Genomic DNA, 19,422 nt, shown 5'->3' with positions numbered 1-19,422 from the left:
CTGCTTTAAAAGCTTCTGTTTTGTCAATTTTCTGCTATTCCTTCTTTAAAATGACCTCATATTTATCCAAAATTAAGGATATGTGAGAAAAAAGGATGCCATAAAACCCTCAATTCTCAGGGTTAGCAGTATTTAGCTCTAGAAGACCTGACAACTTGGGTTCTTACCCTGGAGGAAGCCAGGAGAGCTAATAGGGAGCAAACTTATAAAAATGCAAGAATATACAAGACTGAAAAAAAAGCATGTCAGACTTCTCACAGCAACTCAGCAGGCAAAATACCTTCAATTTGTGTGTTCAGGCCTGCTCCAGGGCCAGAGGTCTGGGAAATAATTCAATCTTTATGAGCCCTTGGAAATGGAAATGGCGGTTTTATTGGCCTCAGCAGAGTCATGATTCCATGCTCCCTGAATGTCCCTGTACTCAGCCACAAGGGGTATGCTATAGCCTCTCCATTCAAACGAGAACAAATTCAACCTTTTATTTTAAACTGTTTGACCCAGCAGGTCTAGAGAGGATATTGCAATCCCCCTGGAGAGCCAGAGTAACAAGAGTTCAAATCTGTTGGGCCTCAAGGCAATGGTCGTTCCCATTTGAAAGACATTTTAGTTTGTTGTTCCCTGTGGTTGAGTACTAAGCAAATTTATATTGTTATTAGTTATAATGATTCACATGGCACTCTTAAAGGGATTTGTCTAGTATAAATCATTTTAAGAAAAATTTTATTCTTCTGTATGCCCAAAAGAAAGGTTGACTACTGCCCTCATTTTCTGCATCAAGGGCAAATGAGAGTTTGAATTAACAGCCAAAGTAAATAAATCATCAACAGATGGTAGGTTGACATGAAGAAAATGATAGTAGGCAAACATTTGAGTAAGTGGGTTTTTCTTAGTGAACCAGGTCTCCTGTCAGGCAGGTTCAAAGACCTAATTCTGCCTAAGTCCATCTCTGATGAAGATTCTAGCCTGCCCAGAGTAAATCCAAATCTACAGAACCATATGAGTTTTCCCAGAGTTTCCTCAAATTCAAATTAAATCTCAAGATCATTTAAATCACAGTTTAGCACATGTGTAACTGGTACAAAATTTATATTCCTAAGACATGATAAAATCACAGGTGTATAAATTAGCCTAGGAGATATAAAATACCATAAATCAACCTGGATTTTATTTCTTATCCTGAAGAATCCAAATAACATTTTAAATAACCTTAAGACCCAAGCCACAGTCCCAAATATCCTACTGAACTTTTCTGCACTTCAAAACACAAACAAGAAATACTTTCTTACCACTCCCACTCCAGGGAAGAGTTGGGATACCAGCAGTTTGAGCCACTATGGAAGATGCAATCTTATCCCCCAAAGCCCACATGGCCTGGCTTGGAGGACCTAAAAATAAGAAAAGAACCCTGATTGTAACGTTTTGGACTCATTTCCATCACATAGGTTTCATCTTTTATAGAATTATTTTTGTATTTGTCTGGTCTCCCCTACATCATATATCATGGAGATCGTGAACTTGATTATGGGGATTATTGTGTTATGACTCATCTTTGTACTCTTTATAGAACTTAATGTAATAAGCTTTTAGCATACAGTGAGAGTTCAGCATGTATGCTGAATTAAATTCCTGACAAATCTAACTCTGATTTTATCATTGTTTATGATCCAATTTGACAAGGTTATCAAAGTCCCTTTTTTTTTTTTTTTTTTAAGCAATCTTAAAATAAAGGACTTATAAAGTTTGGGGTTCAAGTCTGAGATATGCCCTCCTTGGTCTTAGGAGAATCCAAAGGGAAGATTTATCATTAGTAAACATTTATCTCTTTAGAAGATTTCTCTCTGCCAAAGGAAAGCAGAAAAGTCAGAAGAAAGAGCTCTCACTTATAGGAATATAACTTATATGCTTAAATGTGAAGGTGCTGATTCATATTTAAGGGCACGGTCCTAGGGCATCCAAATATTCAGTGATCTCTGCTACACAAAAAGAGGTCCTTTCTCTACATATTTTCTTAAGGTTAATGCCAAGTTTTAAAAAGCCAGTGTTTTGGAAATCAGAGCCTCCTCCATATCTCACGGAAAAGAACCCGAGGACAGAAAACACAATCAAGATGAAGAAAGATAAGTAGGATGTAAGAAATGAGGAAGAGGTATGTGGAATTTGAGAAGCTTAACAGAAGACAGTGGAGGAAGGGAAGGGAGAAAAATAGTTTCAAACAGAGAGGGAGGCAAACTATAAGAGACTGTTAAATACAGAAAACAAACTGAGGGTTGATTGGTGGGGGAGAGGAGGAAATGGATGATGGACACTGAGGAGGGCACTTGTTGGGATGAGCACTGGGTGATGTATGTAAGCAATGAATCATGGGAATCTATTCCCGAAGCCAAGAGCACATTGTATACAAGGGATGTTGGCTAACCTGACAATAAGTTATATTTTTAACAAAATGAAGAAGAGAAAAAAAAGAAATGAAGAGGGTTACTCTGAGAGCTGCTGATTGATGAAAAATAAGAGCCCAGTGCATGTTAAACAGAAGAAAAGCAGAATATAAAGTGGAATGTGGGCAAAACTGACAAAGAGAACCAGAAAGACAGGAAGAGTATGTTAGAAAGGTTTACCCATGAAGGCGATGCCATTTTTCAAAAGAAGTTCTGGGAGCTTGGGATTCTCAGAAGCATGACCCCAGCCAGCCCACACTGCCTATAAGGGAAGATAATATGATTCTTTCTTAAAATTCATACTAAAATAACATGATAAACTGTACTACTCTCTACCAAGACTGGCCCCACACCATGAGGTACAATAGCTCCAGAGCTGCCTAATGCTTTAAGTCGGCAGAAGCCGAATTACTTGATTCTTGGCAAACTTTTTATGGAACAAGAATAAGCAGTCCATTGTGTCAAAACCTCTGTAAAGAGGTCAAAACCAAGTTGAGGTTGATATTAAGATCCTGCTAGTCTTGTTACTCTTTAGGAAACTCAATTCATAACCTTTCCACTATACTCTACAGAGCCTTTTCTAGAAATACTAGTTTTCTTTCAGTTTCAATTACTTTGGCCACCCAACTCCACATTTATATTTAGTGGTTATACTGCCATATAAATCTCTAGTTTTGTTTTTTTTTTTTCTCTCTGGGCTTAAGTACATTTATCCTAAACGTCCTAACACAATAGGGAAGAAATAATCTATTTCTATACTACCATATTCTCAGCTAAGAATATTCCATTGGAAAAAGGAACTTTTATTTACTTGAGATAGTTTGAAGGTGAAATGGATAGTATAAATAATCTCTGAAAGACCCTTACAGACCTTCTGATTGTCTTATGTTTATTTTTGCCTCATTCATTTTTTCCATCTTTCTTTTCCCCATCTGTTATACCCCTCACAAAAAAAGCTTTATCAATTTTCAACAAAGATGCTTTATATAAAATTTAAAGTTCTTCTCTGGATAGCCCCTTGTGTCTAACTGTAAAATGGCTAAACTGGTTTGAAAGGACACACTGGCATCTCTTACTTGTACTGGGATCCTTTTAGCAATATCAAGAATTAATTCCACGTTTGCATAGTTGTTGTTGTTTGGTCCTCCTGGCACTGGCACATAGTGATCTGCCATCTTAATGTATTCTGAAAATGCAAGCAAATTAATAGAGAACACATGCTTTATTTCCAGAAATAGAACAGAGCACAACTACATAAAGGACGATACCATCACAGTTAACGACTGGACAAACTGCATTAACGAGGTAAGTCCCAGGACATTTAGTTAGAGGCTCTGACTTTGTTAAGTCATGGGTACTAACATGCTAATCTGGTATTCAGGAAGCTCTTCTACTCAAACAACAGCTCTCAAACATTTCACTATGTAACCTTTTTGAAGGGCCTTTAAGACCTCTCTATCAAGGATGATATGTCACTTAGAGATCCCTGTACAATTATTTATTCTGATAAAAAGTTTTAGCCCTAACATCCTTTATCTTTAACTTGCACTGTACTCTGAGAAGCCCTTTTCCTGATGTCGAGCTGTGACAAACTGGGAAAGAGGGCAGAGCCTGAAGGGTTTGTGGACTGGCTGGACAGGAAAGGTTAGTTACTGGCATATACCAAGGGCTTGAAAAGACTTTATCTGGAATGTTGGAGATAATAGGTATTTGAAAGACACTTTTGAAAGATAACTTCTTTCCCTCCTTACATTTTTTTTGCTCCGTATTCCCTTTCAAATTTGTCACCTGATGTCTCTCTCTTCCTATTCCTGGCAATAATGGTAGAGCAGCTACAATGTGCAGTAAGTATATTAAGCAGTTTATATATATTATTTACTACTCAGTAATCCTATATATGATACGTATTATTGGCGCCTAATTTACAGGAAATTGGCTTGGAGCAGTCAAATAACTTGCTCAAGTTTATTTATTAGCATTCCTTCTATCTTATTCTTAATTTTTAAAGGTTTTACATCCTTCTAAAAAAAATTCCATTCAAAATAAGATGCAAAAACCTATAGTTTGTTCCAAATAAAAACAGGTTTATTGTTCTCTTTGACTACAAAAGGAAAAACATGTTAATTATTTTTAAAAAACTATAATGTATCAGGATGAAATAATACCATTTAACAGTCAAAATCACCCATTGCCCCACCACTCAAAGATACTCCGATATACTATGCTCCGATATACTAGAAATCATCAGTTGTTAACCAATTTAACAATATATTGTGTGTACCTTCCCCTATGTGACATAGAGATATATTTAATATATATTTAGTATTTTATATATACTTAATATAGACCCAATATTTCAATGGATGCCTACCATTCCACAAAGTAACAATAATTCATAATTCATTTAACTACTAACTTATTGATGGACATATAAGTCATTAATAATTTGGAAAATATTAAAATAATAGAATGATGAATATCCTTATACTGCTGTCCAATTATACCCTCAGGATATAGTCCTAGAAGTAAAACAACTAGGTCAAAATGTATCCACATCTTCAAAGACAGAACCATGTTAGACTCTCATTAGCAACATGGATGACAAATTGTCTGTACTCTCACCTATATTAGGTATAATCACACTTTTAAATTTTACCAGTCTTATAAACCTAAAAAAAAATCCCCATTTACTACTGTTTGTTTGCATTTCTTTGATTACCATTAGTACCAAATTTCTTATATGTTTACTGTCCCTTTTTCATTCTTCTTTTATTATCTACCTAATTCATGTTCTCTGTTCCTTTTCTATTGAAGGGTCATTTGCTCTATTATAGTTAGACATTCTTTGCTGCCAGTATATTTTTCCAGATTACAATCTGTCTTTAACTTTCTTTTTTTTATTTGCAAAATAGAAATTTTTATACAGTCAAGTCTATCTAACTTTTCTTCTGTGGTTTAGTCTTTTCTGAAGTTCAGTAGCCCTAAGTACAGGAAAAAAAAGTTACTTTAATTGCTGACCTACATACACACACACGTGCACACGCATGCACACAGGGTCTGCAAATGTACAGCTGTCACCAACCAACAACAGTTCAGAGTTCTACACCAATCAATCTTCTGTTATCACTACTATAGACACTAATGAGAAGCCCTGGTAAGTAGAAAAAGAAACTGCATCTTAATCACACAGCCTGGATTTCTCCATTACCTCCTGGTTCCCACAATTGCCGTAATTACAGCAGAGATGCTATTCTAGAGAATATTTACAAATGAACAAAACTCCCCTCCAAGGATAACACTCATTTCTTTCTACGGATTTCGTTAATCATCCACCTTTCATAACACAAAAATATGCAACTGGGTCAATTACTACCACCCTTACCATCCCTTAACCTGTCATGTCAGCCCGCTCCCCTCCAGGTCTCAGGATAAAGTCCTCTCCTTATGGTAATAACCAGCTCTTGTATCTAAGGCTCCTTCTCCATAATCTTTTAAATTGTAAAAGTAATGGTTATCTTACACTGGATTCCCATGATGACTGCACAATGGTATAAGTTTACCAAAACTCACAGAACTGTGTACTTTTCAAATGGTGACTTTAATGGTACATAAATTATATTCAGTAAAGCTACTAAAATAATTAACATAACAGAAAGGTTAGAAAAAAGGAAAAAGTCAATCAAAATAATTAATTCAATACCACTGGTATCATAATCCTTTCTGAGTTCTTTTTCAAGTAACTTGTAAAGAAATTTTAAAACTGTATAAACTCTTTGTAAAAAAGTTGGAAAAAGAAGAAACAGAAATAAAAATACCCCAAAATACCACCCCCAAAGATAACTAGTACTGCTGTTGGTATATGTCATTATAACTTTTTTCCTAACTATACACAATGTCTTTTTCCCTATCATGTCATGCTACCAATCTCCTTATAACTAACTTTTTCTTTGCAATAGTGATGGACAGTCTGTTCCCATGATCCCAGTTTCCAGGTATCCATACCTTAAGGAATCCCTTCTCCTTGGGTGTGAGCAGGATCTATGACTTGCTAGCCAAGAGAACATGTCAAGGGTGGGGAGCTGTCACTTCCATGATTACGTTACGGAAGAAAGTAACTTGATCTTTTACTAGGAGACTTTCCCTTCCTGGCTCTGAAGTAGCAGGCAGTCATTTGGGGATGGCCCACATGACAAGGAGTCAGGAGTAGTCTTTGGCCAATAACCAGCTAAACATTCAGGCCCTCAGTCGGACAGCCCACAGAAAACTGAATGCTGCCAACAATCACCTGAGTTTAAAAGGAGGTCCATCCCAAATCGAGCCTCAGATGAGACTACAGACCCAGCTGACAAATAATTGCAGTCTTATAATAACCTGAAGCAGAAGACCCAGCTAAGCCATGCTCTGACCTACTGAAACTGTAAGATAATATCTGTTGTTTTAAACAGCCAAGTTTATGGTAATATTGTTATGTACAAAAATAGTAAATAATGTAGCAATTTTATAGAATGCATTTTCAAACCAATAAGCATTATTCTACAAAATATTTTTTAATGTGTGCATGGTATTTCACAGAATTGGTGTTGCGCATTATACTTAACTAATCTGCTCATGTTGGACACTTAAGTTACTCCCAGTTTCTCATTATTTTATTTTTTTTTGTTTTGTTTTGTTGTAGTTTCTCATTATTTTAAATAACACTACAATGAATATCCTTGTACAAATACATTTGCCTCATTACTGATTTTTGTTTCTCAAACTAAATACTAGGAAATATGCTTATTTTTGTCCACCTGTGCTCTTAACTGCATCCCCTTTCATCTCCTCCAGGCCCCTTGTGTACTTCCACCCCTTTCCCTCTTTCTCTTTGACTCCTTCTTCTCAAACTATAAACATTCCCAAGTCTCTTTCACTCTGAAAAATAAAAATCCTCCCTTGGCACTGTATTTCTCTTCAGTTACTACCTTTTTTTCTTCCCTTCTCATCCAAAATTCTTTAAAAAACCCACCTACATTGTCACTTCCCATTCATTCCTTAACATCTGATAATAGTCTGCACACTCATATTGCTCCGCTGAAACTATTCTGGCAATACTACCAATGGTTTCCTAATTACTGGAAGGTTCTATCCCTATCTTATTGGACCGCTGACACATTTGACCCTCCTTATTGAAATTCTTTTTTCTCTCTTCTGTTTCTTCTCTCTCTCCAATCATCTCTTCTCAGCATTGTTTATGGGCCTATCTTCCTGAGTCTATCACTAAAATTTTACTCTTCTATAAAATTTCATCTTCAGTCCTCTTCTCTTTATTTTCTACCTGTTCTTTTAGGGGGTAGTGTTAACTACCACATGTTTGCTGATAATGTAGACTCTTAGTCTCTAGCCCTCATTATTTCTAAGTTGTGGAAGGATATATCCAACTTTTTATAGGATTTATAGGATCTACTTATACCAGAAGTACTCCAAACCTAATCTGTCTACCCTCCGCCCCCAGAAAAACCTTACTCTTCTGGTTGATATTTTGCATTAGTTGCCTAGTCAACCTACTGTTAAAAACCTAACAGTAATCATTGACTCTTCTATCACCAAATTTTATCAATTTTACCTCCTAAATCTCCAAACCATCTCTTTCTTCTATCTTCTCAGCCTCATCATATTCTCTAGTATTGCCTTCCACAAATGGATCTCCCAAGATACCATCTGAATTGTCCATCTAGTTGCTTATGTTAAAAAAAAAAGTTTCTTTAAGATACACATGAGATAATATATCTAGAATTTGCTTTAGAAATTGTGTGAACAGGGGAGGAGGTGAAAGTATAGATGAAACAAGACTGGCCATGAGTTGATAATTGTTGATGTTAGATGATAGGTAAATAGGAAGGGATTCATTACACTCTTCTACTTTTAAGTTGTTAAAAACAACAACTAATCCATTTAAAATACCAATCCTTTAATGTCCAACAGAGACACACACACACATTCCTAAAAAGATAAAGTCTATGCTCCTGAGGATGAAAATCAAGGCCTTCTCTGAGAAATATTAAATCACATCTTGTACTTTAACAAATACATCTGTAGTTTCCACCAAACCACTGTGTCATGCCTTCATACATTTGCATATACTGTTCTTTCTGCCTGGAACACTCCGCCTGGAACATCCTGCTAATTGCTTACTCATTCTTGGTTAGGCATAACTTCTTTCAAAGAGCTTTCTCTTAACCCTGTCACCAAGAGCAAAGTTAAGATGCCTCAACTCTGTGTTCCTGCAGTACCCTGTGCATATTTCTATTATAGCACTTATCTAACGGTACTGAAATTATTTGTTTCCTAGAGCTAGATCAGATTTTATTCAACTATGGGTCTCCGTGTTCACTGAGTGAAGGAATAAATGAATTAATAGGAGCACCAGGTAGAAATAGATGGGGGAAAAAGAAATCATGCAAGGTAGTTTTATGTTTATTACAGACAATTTCATCTTTATAACTATGCAGTGAATTAGATATTATGATCTTCCTTTTACAGATAACAAAAATTGTGACTCAGAGATATTAAAGGGTCAAACTAAATGATTTCACATAATAACATATGCTTTCCAATAACCTGGTATGTTATCTATTTCTAAATAAGATAACATAATAACCCCTACTCCTTAGGAATAGTTAACATCATTGTCTCAATAGAGAAAGAATGTACACAACAAATAGGTTTAAAAAGATAGCTCTTCAAAGAGCTAATGTTATCTGTGAGTTTTCTACCTTAGAGATTATACTTTAGTGATAAAAAGAGGAAAGACCAGCCATATCCTCTCAACTATACGAATGGTCTTTATCTACAACTCTCAGATGGAGGACCATCTGAGTAGAGAGAATATGCAGAAGAGCTCACAGAACAAAACCCATTTGGATCCCTCTGGAGGAGGGTAAAAAAGAATCTTAACCCTAAGATTCTCTAAAATTCAATGTAGCTTTGCTCATAAGGGAAATAGCATTTTCTTTTAATCTTTCCACTTACACATGCCAATCTACTTATGCAGAGTACCCAATACTTGACACTGGAAGGGCATACACCTAGAAACCCCAATCAACACTGGTTAAATTTCTACTTATTTTTACTTAGAACGTAGGAATTGATGCTGAGGTTAAATATAGTACAATCACTTATATATGCCTATTATTGACACTTTTTAAAAAAGAAATCTTAGGGTTTGGGAATCCCCCTAAGTTAACATTCTCCTACTACAGACTTTGCTATTCAATGCTTTATGCTCAAGGGTGATGCTTTCTCATGCTAATCACTCACCTGCATTGGCTTTCAGGTCTTCAGGTGTGACCATAACAACAAATCGGATTGCACGTTCATTTCGAAACATCTCATAAGACCATCGGCGGATGGACCGCATGCATTTCACTGCTGCGATGCCATTGTTGGCAATAAGAACCTGGGAGAGTGGTGGGATGGGAATTGGAGAGGGAAGTAGAAGAGGCAGGCAATGACGGACAAAAAGAAATGAGACCATTTGTGTAGACCTATCTTACTCCGAAGAGCCAGACTTTCAATTAAGAATTTGTGTTGCTAGTCTAGGCAGTTAGGAACCAGCTCCCACATGATCAAAGGATATTTTAAAACGTTAGCCCAGCAAATACTTTAATATATGCCAGCTAAAGCTTACTGCTTTTTTACTTCATTTATTGAAGGGGAAAATCACAATTTTCAAACCTTGTGAATTTGTGAATTATTCTACTATACCTGTTACTAGGGAACAGAAGACAAACTTCAGAGGGGTGATGAATTATTAAGGAATGAAGGAAGACTAAACAGTGTAGTGTTCTTCACTATTCTCTGTTGTAGTAAAACAAGGCACAGAGGCCTGCACATGTGTAAGAACCCTGGTACCAACCACTACCTCTCTCCAAAATGCTAAACCGCAAATGCCTTAGAAGTGTAGAGACTACCTTACAAAGAATGGTCACAAGAAGAAAAGTAGAAGAATCAATGATCCTGAGACTTCTCTGTAAACAAACCTTTCACCTCCTGACCTATCTTGCAACCACGGCCCCAGGGTAACACAGGCTAAAATATAAACTATCTTTATTGGAAGACTAACAGAAGGACACCACTGGAGCAAAACTTTTAGGAGTGGGAATACAGGTTCCCACCCTTTAATCTTTCAATCACCGCAAGCTATTTCAACCAAGTCATCCTCTCAGTTCTGACATGGTTTAGACAAAAGGGGCATAGAATTGCTCACAACACTTCAAAATACTTGTAATGTCTAAGTATTTCATATGGCATATTCCCTCTAAACATCTCAAATACCCAGGAAAAGCCATCAGTTCACAGTATATCAAACTGTTTAAGCCTTCACTCCCTTAGCTCTCAATCCAATGTGACATAGTATCTCCTTACCACCACCCCACCAGCCAATCAATTTACCATACCTTCTCAGATTCCTGAAGCCCAACCTCATAAAACCACAGGTTTTGTTAAAGAGAACTTTCTGGGGACACCTGGGTCACTCAGTCAGCAAAGAGTCCAACTTTGACTCAGGTCATGATCTTGTGGTTCGTGGGTTCAAGCCCTGCATTGGGCTCTGTGCTGACAGCTCAGAGCCTGGAGCCTGTTTGGGATTCTGTGTTTCCCTCTCTCTCTGCCCCTCCCCCACTTGTGCGCACGTGCACGCACACGCGCGCTCTCTCTCTCTCTCTGTCTCTCAAAAATAAACATTAAAAAATTTTAAAAATAGGGGCGCCTGGGTGGCGCAGTCAGTTAAGCGTCCGACTTCAGCCAGGTCACGATCTCGCGGTCCGGGAGTTCGAGCCCCGCGTCAGGCTCTGGGCTGATGGCTCAGAGCCTGGAGCCTGTTTCCCATTCTGTGTCTCCCTCTCTCTCTGCCCCTCCCCCGTTCATGCTCTGTCTCTCTCTGTCCCAAAAATAAATAAAAAACGTTGAAAAAAAAAATTAAAAAAAAAAAAAAAAAAAAATTTTAAAAATAAAAAGAACTTTCTGACCACTTCATCTTTTAATTAGCTACGCCTAAATTACCTCAGTGGTAAATACACAGGAAATAGTGAAATTAACCGGATGCTACGGAGGCAGAGAGGTTAATTCTGCAGAAAAAGGCAGTTAGTCTCTAAAAACTACATGTTGGTTTTGAGCAAATCTAGACATGTCTAGTCATTAAATCTCATGCGCTTTTGAAAAAAAGTAATTCAGCAAGTTATAACTTACCTTCTCAATCACTTTATTCCCCCCAAAACGCGTAACAAATTCTGCTGGTGAAGCTACAGTGAAATCTCGCTGTGAGTCTATTTTCTTTCGGTCTCGACCTTGCTTTACTAGATGCAAGCCAGACATGCTGGACCTATAAAAACAAAGAAAGCATGAAAGTCTTTAGATGGGATTTCTTCACACCATCTATCTCCCCTAGGGGTCTGCTTTTCACTACCATACTTATAACAGCACTTCCAACTGCACCCTTGTGATGACTGTATGCTGACAGGTCACACACTTTTTGAATAGAAGACAGGAAGGGGGGAAAAAGATATATGCTTGTGGAAATTTAAGAAAAAAATATAAGTGTTCTTGAATAATAAAAGATAATATTAAGGTTTACCAACAAATCCCATCACAAAGCGACAGGCAAAAGCACAGACTGAAATGAGACAGTAGAGATAACAGACTCAGAGAGACTGGGAAAGCTAAGAAAACAGCCAGGCTGTCATTAGATCATGATTCTGGAATACAGATGACCTTCACCTCTGTATCTCTAGCCTCCATTTTTCTTATGAAATGTACACTTTTAACTGCCGATGAAGTGTTTCACTTGTGTATTCCACAGGCATTTCAAAATCAACTCCAAAACCAAATACTTTACAAGGCAGCATAATAATATATCATATTTCATAAAATTTAAGACACTCCTCCTTTAAAAAAAAAAAACTTAGGGGGTGCCTGGGTGGCTCAGTCAGTTAAGCGGCCGACTTTGGTTCAGGTCATGATCTCGCAGTCTGTGAGCTCGAGCTGTGCTGACAGCTCAGAGCCTGGAGTCTGTTTCAGATTCTGTGTCTCCCTCTCTCTGACCCTCCCCCGTTCATGCTCTGTCTCTCTCTGTCTCAAAAATAAATAAACGTTAAAAAAATTAAAAAAAAAAAAACTTAGAAAAATATCTGAAATTGATGTGTATCTTACAACTGATGGTGTGCTTTATTTAATTGGCAGTATTTTTTTCTCAGTGGTATATACAATAATGGTGCCTCTAACAATCAATGGTGTTTTAAGAATAGATGAAATATGGTACTGGAAAAGTACAGGGCTGGGTTTAAATCCAGATCTGTCCACTTAATATTTCCAATGATCTTAAGTAAATAATTTAACCTTGCTCAACTTCCTTTTTCTCTTGGCAAAATACACATAGTATAGACTGTTCTGGTTATTTACCTACTGTCTCTCAACTCCAAGCTCACTCTTTTATGTTCTGCCCTGTGACGATAAAGCTAAGACTCTGCAAACCTAATCGGTTCTGCCAATGGGAAGGCAGAATGGTAAGAATAGGGATTTTATTTTTGTTTTCCAGCTTTTATCATCATTGCTCCACAGTAACAGAGAGTTAAGTCCAGCCTCTACCATCTTTCAATATTCCTAGTGGGAGCCTCGTTGCATCTCTCAGTAGTACCAGTAGCAGCAGGTTGTGGCTCCTTGGCAGAATACCAGCCTTGCCACGTTCACTCACCCTCTGGGCTGTGCTGCCTGAGCCTACCAATCACGTACCTGTCAGGTTAGCTACTCACCTGTCCTGAGCACCAGCTACTCAAAGCTTATTCTCAGAGGTGCAAGCATCAGCCCTGACTGGCCCTCCATCAAGCTGCTAGGTTCTGGTAACCCTACCTCTTCCTTTTTTTCTCCCAGCCCTAGGGGTGGTAGCTGCTTCCTGCAAGTATTAATTTTGGAGCTACTGTAGAAAATACCCAAGTTACCAGTTCTCACTACTGAATGCCCACTGGTTTATAATACCTAATGCAGTTACTCTTTCCCTTACTGGACCTTGACTGATAGGCCTTCTTTGAAAAGGTGTTTTGGGGGTTAAATGAGATAATGGCTATAACTAAGCACTTACACACACTGTTTAACGGACAGCTCTTTTCTTATTCCCACCTTTCTTTCCTTTATCCTGTACTCTAACATCGATGCTGCAGTAATTTATTTTCAAAATAAAAGGGTATGATTAAAATCTTCCCACAAAGAAAATACCAGGTCCAGACAGTTTTAAAAAACAAGTTCTCAGGGTGCCTGGGTGGCTCAGTCAGTTAAGCGTCTGACTCTTGATTTTAGCTCATAGTAAAATGATCTGATAGTCATGAGACTGAGCCCCACTTTGGGCTCCGCACTGGGTATGGAGCCTGTTTGGGATTCTCCCTTGCCCTCTTTCTCTGCCCTTCTCCCCTTCATGCTCCTGTGCTCTCTCTCAAAATAAATAAATAAGTAAACATTAAAAAAAAAAAATACTAAGTGCTCAGCAGTGGAAAGAAAAGAATTGTTAAAAAGTAAAAACAAATAAAAAATAAAAGAGAAGTGCTCTCAAACAACTTTTAAGGGCAGTAGTCTATCAAACTTTCAAACAGTGAGAAAAGAAGTAAAATTCCTCAGCTAGAGTAACACTGATACTCAAACCAGACAAATAAGTCACATTAAGGGAAAAGTCCAGGTCCACTGTATTCATGACTACAAATGCAAAATCCCTGAATAAAATATTCTAAATAGTAGGGTATTGGTGCAAGGATGGGTAAAATATTACAAAAAAGTTACTCCATAACCAAGTTGAGTTTGTCCCAGGTATGCAAGGATGGTTTAATTTTAGAAAATCCATAAATGTAAAACTCTGTGTTAGATTTCCTAGCAAGTGCAATAAAATGAAAAAATAAAATAAAATAAATTAGAGGCATTAGGATTGCTAGGGAGGAAATTAAACTGTCATTATTTGTGAGTGATATAATCATTCACATAGAAAACACAAAAGATTCTGCATATTATTAGAAATAACAGGAGACCTCAGTCAAGTATTCAGAACTCCAAAAATATTATATAAAGATTATGCACAGATTATAATTTTAAGAACATATCATAAAGTTAAAATAACTAAAATATATACATTTGGGGGAGATACATATAGATACAATAAACAGGAAGATAAAAGAATGTTATGAATATATGATTAAGGAAAATGATTATCTGGGTGGGGGAAGGCAGGGAGAAGTACTAAGGAGGAGAGACCACATAGTTAGATGCAGGTGATGGTCAAGGACCTACCTTTGTTTTAGATGGTGGGTTTTCAAATTCTTTTTATATTATTTTTTAAAATAATGTAATAACTAACCAAATAAATAAATAATATTAGCCCATAAATGGACCAATGAGTGTGCTATGAAAGATTATGTTATATAATTCTATACATCTAAAGTTGAACACACACTCCTCAGAGGTCAGCTGTCAGCTATTCAGGGAGGGAGCGAAAAGATAGGTAAATTATAACTTAGAATCAACAAGGAGCTACCTGAGTATAAGACAAGAAAGGAAGCAAAGTCTTCACTGATAAAGAGGAGAAGGGATTGGTCATAAGATTTTATCAATGGTTTAGTGAGTTCTGAGAATCATTTATAATCAAAGAGGGGAGAAAAACAAAACTATGTCTTACTTTTAACAATGGGATCCTTCATATAGCCATATTCTGAAGTGAGGCACCATGCTGAAAACAAGGGGATCAAGTATAAAGATGGAATAGATCTCAAAACCTTTACCTCTCATCTATCTTTTCTCAGGAAGCTATCAGAGAATGCTGTCTTCCAAAAGGATGGAGTAAACCAAGAAAAAGGAAAAGAAGGAAAGCAAGAAACAGATGAACCAATACAAAAGAGAAAGGAATTCCCTAGATATGACTGTTCAAATTGGAGGACAGATTGCTCCAGGAGAGATGCCTCTGTGAAAACAGTGGACAGGTCATCTGTTATATTTACCCACAGAGAAACAAAATTCTGTGTGTGTGTGTGTTTGGACAATATATATATATGTGTGTGTTCTGTTTAAATATGTGTATATATATGATTGTTTTATATGTATATATAAACAGTAAAGTAATGCTATATAAAAATACTTTTATATACATAAAAATCATTTTTTTAATTAAAAAAATTTTTTTCAGGTTTATTTATTATTGAGAGACAGAGAGAGACAGAGTGTGAGCAGGGGAGGGGCAGAGAAAGAGGCAGACACAAAATCTGAAGCAGGCTCCAGGCTCTGAGTTGTCAGCACAGAGCCCGATGCAGGGCACGAACTCACAAACCGCGAGATCATGACCTGAGTGGAAGTCAGACGCTTAACCAACCAAGCACCCAGGCACCCCTCATTTTTTTTAATTTGAGAGAGAGAGAGAGAGAGAGAGAGAGCAAGGGAAGGGCGGAGGGAAAGAGACAGAATCCCCAGCAGACTCCACACTTAATGCAGAGCCTGAAGGGGGCTCAATCCCATGACCCTGGGATCATTACCTGAGACAATATCAAGAGTTGGACACTTAACCAACCAATTAAAAAACATTCTTAAGGGGCGCCTGGGTGGCTCAGTCGGTTAAGCGTCCGACTTCGGCTCAGGTCACGATGGCTCAGAGCCTGGAGCCTGCTTCCTATTCTGTGTCTGCCTCTCTCTCTGCCCCTCCCCCATTCATGCTCTGTCTCTCTCTGTCTCAAAAATAAATAAACCTTAAAAAAAAATTCTTAATTATACATATACATATATGTGTGTGTATATATATTTCTATAAATAGATAAAATAGCTCAAAGGCTTTTTATTTACTTGACACTCAGTGGAAGTTCTGCTTGATTTTCCCCCAAAAGGGTCAAATGAAAAGGGAAGAGGTCAAATGAAAAGGAAAAGGAAAGGATAACTATTCTATTGGCAAATTTTGTCAACTTGGTGTTTATTGCTAATTTTCTGTTTCCGCCAAGGTCAAGTTTAATTTTCAGCTAGTATTTTTCAGAATAAGAATTCTAGATTGCAAAAACAAGCAAAAAAAAAAGATATTGGAGGAGCCTTTAATGACTGCTATCAAGCCCATCATTCAGGTCTTTCATGTTAATCCTCTGGTGGAGAAGTACAGACCTGCAAGAGGCCTGAAGAAGGCCAAGGAGGCCTGACTCATTTCCTCTTCAGCCCCAAGTTCTACAAATAGGAAGAAGAAAGATCCTTTGGTAACAGAGCTTGGCACCCTCAACAACAGTCTGACTGCCCCCTGTCATATTCCAGGACAATGATGGCAGGCACCTTTCCCAGACCCAGAGACACATTTTTAAAAAGTTTTCTCAAAACTTTTTGGAAGGTACCATAGGATGTTCATACTATGCAGAATTGATATTTCCGTTTACAACAAGTGAAGAGACTTCACTCCTGAAAAACCAGCCAAAGCCAGTGAGCAAATATGGCACAGACTGAGTGAGATCCCTTAGTGAAAGAGTAGCACAGCAAGGTCTGTGCAGGGGTGGTTATTTTCAATATGACTACAATAGCATACATGTGCCTGGGTATCTTTGATTCAAATTCTGAATGTAAAAGAAAGGCTTAGAACAGGAGCAAATATGAGAGATTTTACTCATTTCTTTTAAACAAAAATGTTTCTGGGGCTCCTGGGTGGCTCAGTCAGTTGAGCGTCCAATTTTGGCTCAGGTCATGATCTCACAGTTCATGAGTTTGAGCCCCGCATTGGGCTCACTGCTATCAGTGCAGAGCCTGCTTTGGATCCTCAGTCCCCTTCTCTCTGCCCCTCCCCTGCTTGCACTGTGTCTCAAAAATAAAACATTAAAAAAAATAATAAAATTTAAAAATAAAATTAAAAGTTGGCACAAAAAAAGACACTCAGATCAATGGAACAGAAAAGAGAACCCAGAAATGGACCCACAAACGTATCGCCAATAAATCTTTGAAAAAGCAGGAAAGAATATCCAATGGAATAAAGACAGTCTTTTCAGCAAGCGGTGCTGGGAAAACTGGACAGCGACATGCAGAAAAATGAACCTGAACCACTTTCTTATACCATACACAAAAATAAACTCAAAATGGATGAAAGACCTAAACGTAAGACAAGAAGCCATCAAAATCCTTGAGGAGAAAGCAAGCAAAAACTTTGACCTCGGCCGCAGCAACTTCTTACTCAACACATCTCTGGAGGCAAGGGAAACCAAAGCCAAAAAAGCTTCTGCACAGCAAAGGAAAACAATTGGCAAAACTAAAAGGGAACTGATGGAATGGGAGAAGATATTTGTAAACAGCGTATCAGATAAAGGGTTAGTACCCAAAATCTAGAGAACTTATCAAACTCAACACCCAAAAAACAAATAATCCAGTGAAGAAATGGGCAAAAGACATGAATAGACACTTCTCCAAAGAAGACATCCAGATGGCCAACCGGCACATGAAAAAATGCTCAACGTCACTCATCATCAGGGAAATAAAAATCAAAACCACATGAGATACCACCTCACACCTGTCAGAATGGCTAACATTAAAAACTCAGGCCAACAACAGATGTTGGCAAGGATGCGGAGAAAGATCTCTTTTGCACTGTTGGTGGGAATGCAAACTGGTACAGCCACTCTGGAAAACAGTATGGAGGTTCTTCAAAAAATTAAAAATAGAACTACCCTATGACCCAGCAATTGCACTACTAGGTATTTATCCAAGGGAGACAGATTTGTTGTTTTGAAGGGGCACATGCACCCCAATGTTTATAGCAACGCTATCAACAATAGCCAAAGTATGGAAAGAGCCCAAATGTCCCTTGATGGAAGAATGGATAAAGAAGATGTGGTACATATATACAATGGAGTATTACTCGGCAATCAAAAAGAATGAAATCTTGTCATTTGCGATTACATGGATGGAACTAGAGGGTATTATCCTAAGTGAAATTAATCAGTCAGAGAAAGACAAACATCATATGACTTCACTCATGAGGACATTAAGATACAAAAAAGATGAACATAAGGAAAGGGAAGCAAAAAATAATATAAAAACAGGGAAGGGGACAAAACATAAGAGACTCTTAAATATAGAGAACAGAGGGTTGCTGGAGGGGTTGTGTGAGAGGGGATGGGCTAAATGGGTAAGGGGCATTAAGGAATCTAAGGAATCCTGAAATCATTGTTGCACCATATGCTAACTAACTTGGATGTAAATTTAAAAATAAATAAATTATTAATTTAAAAAATAATAATGAAATAAAATAAAAAATTTTCTTATAGATACAAAAAAATCACCAAACCAAATTTCCCGTAAGTTCCAGGGTTTAGCCGTCAAAGTCTTACTGTTTTTTAAAGGTATATATAGCCCAAATATGGCACCTAAAAACTTACCTTTGAAGCATGTAATATCTCATCTCCTTAATTTCCTCTGTAGAACCCTGCATATCAAGATGGCAAAGGAATGGAAGCTTTTTCTTCAGGTTTCGGTCTTGTAAACACAAGCTGCAGTCCGTCCTCCTGTTGCAGGTGCTTAAAACCCAGGAGGACAAGAGATACTATGCCTTCTGCCTACTTCTTGGCCCTGCTTCAGTCAGACTAGAGTATTCCTGATGGCCTCAAACTACAGTCTTTTTGTCTACTTTGTCCCCAATTTCCACATTTCCCCACCTTTCCTCCTTTTTGTATTTTCTCCCTAAACTTGGTTTACACACAGAATTGGTTGATTTCCCAAGGGGACTAAGAGGAGAGGGGGAGAAACAGAAAAGCCTGTATAACTAGAAAACAGATCTTAGCTCTGCATGAGCAGCAGCAAACATGTTTCAACAACGGTCACTTTCTTCTGACAGTCACCAGAGAAAAAGCTCCACAAGACTCTCCTGGCTGCCAGGAGCACATGACAGGGAGGGTCCGGGGCAAAAAGAAGACAAGTCTACAAGGAAAACTGAGCCAAGAGAATAATGAGGTCGTGAAATCCAGAGGGAGGAGGACAG

The 19,422-nt window shown here is 37.7% G+C and overlaps 1 protein-coding gene across 12 annotated transcripts in view; it reads right to left on the bottom strand.

Moving 5' to 3' along the window:
- ACACA (acetyl-CoA carboxylase alpha) overlaps positions 1–19,422 on the bottom strand; it is a 281,044-nt gene that overhangs the window by 182,420 nt on the left and 79,202 nt on the right. For all 12 annotated transcript variants that reach the window (XM_047831855.1, XM_047831859.1, XM_047831864.1 and 9 more), the window contains 5 exons: positions 11,661–11,793; positions 9,732–9,870; positions 3,512–3,621; positions 2,616–2,697; positions 1,287–1,385 (listed from right to left, as the gene is read on the bottom strand). In XM_047831855.1, coding sequence (XP_047687811.1) covers positions 1,287–1,385; positions 2,616–2,697; positions 3,512–3,621; positions 9,732–9,870; positions 11,661–11,793 — 563 coding nt within the window. The remainder of the gene's footprint in view (positions 1–1,286; positions 1,386–2,615; positions 2,698–3,511; positions 3,622–9,731; positions 9,871–11,660; positions 11,794–19,422) is intronic.

This window comes from Prionailurus viverrinus, chromosome E1 (assembly GCF_022837055.1).
Source record: "Prionailurus viverrinus isolate Anna chromosome E1, UM_Priviv_1.0, whole genome shotgun sequence".
NCBI lineage: Eukaryota > Metazoa > Chordata > Mammalia > Carnivora > Felidae > Prionailurus > Prionailurus viverrinus.
This window is presented reverse-complemented; position numbering and strand designations above follow the sequence as displayed.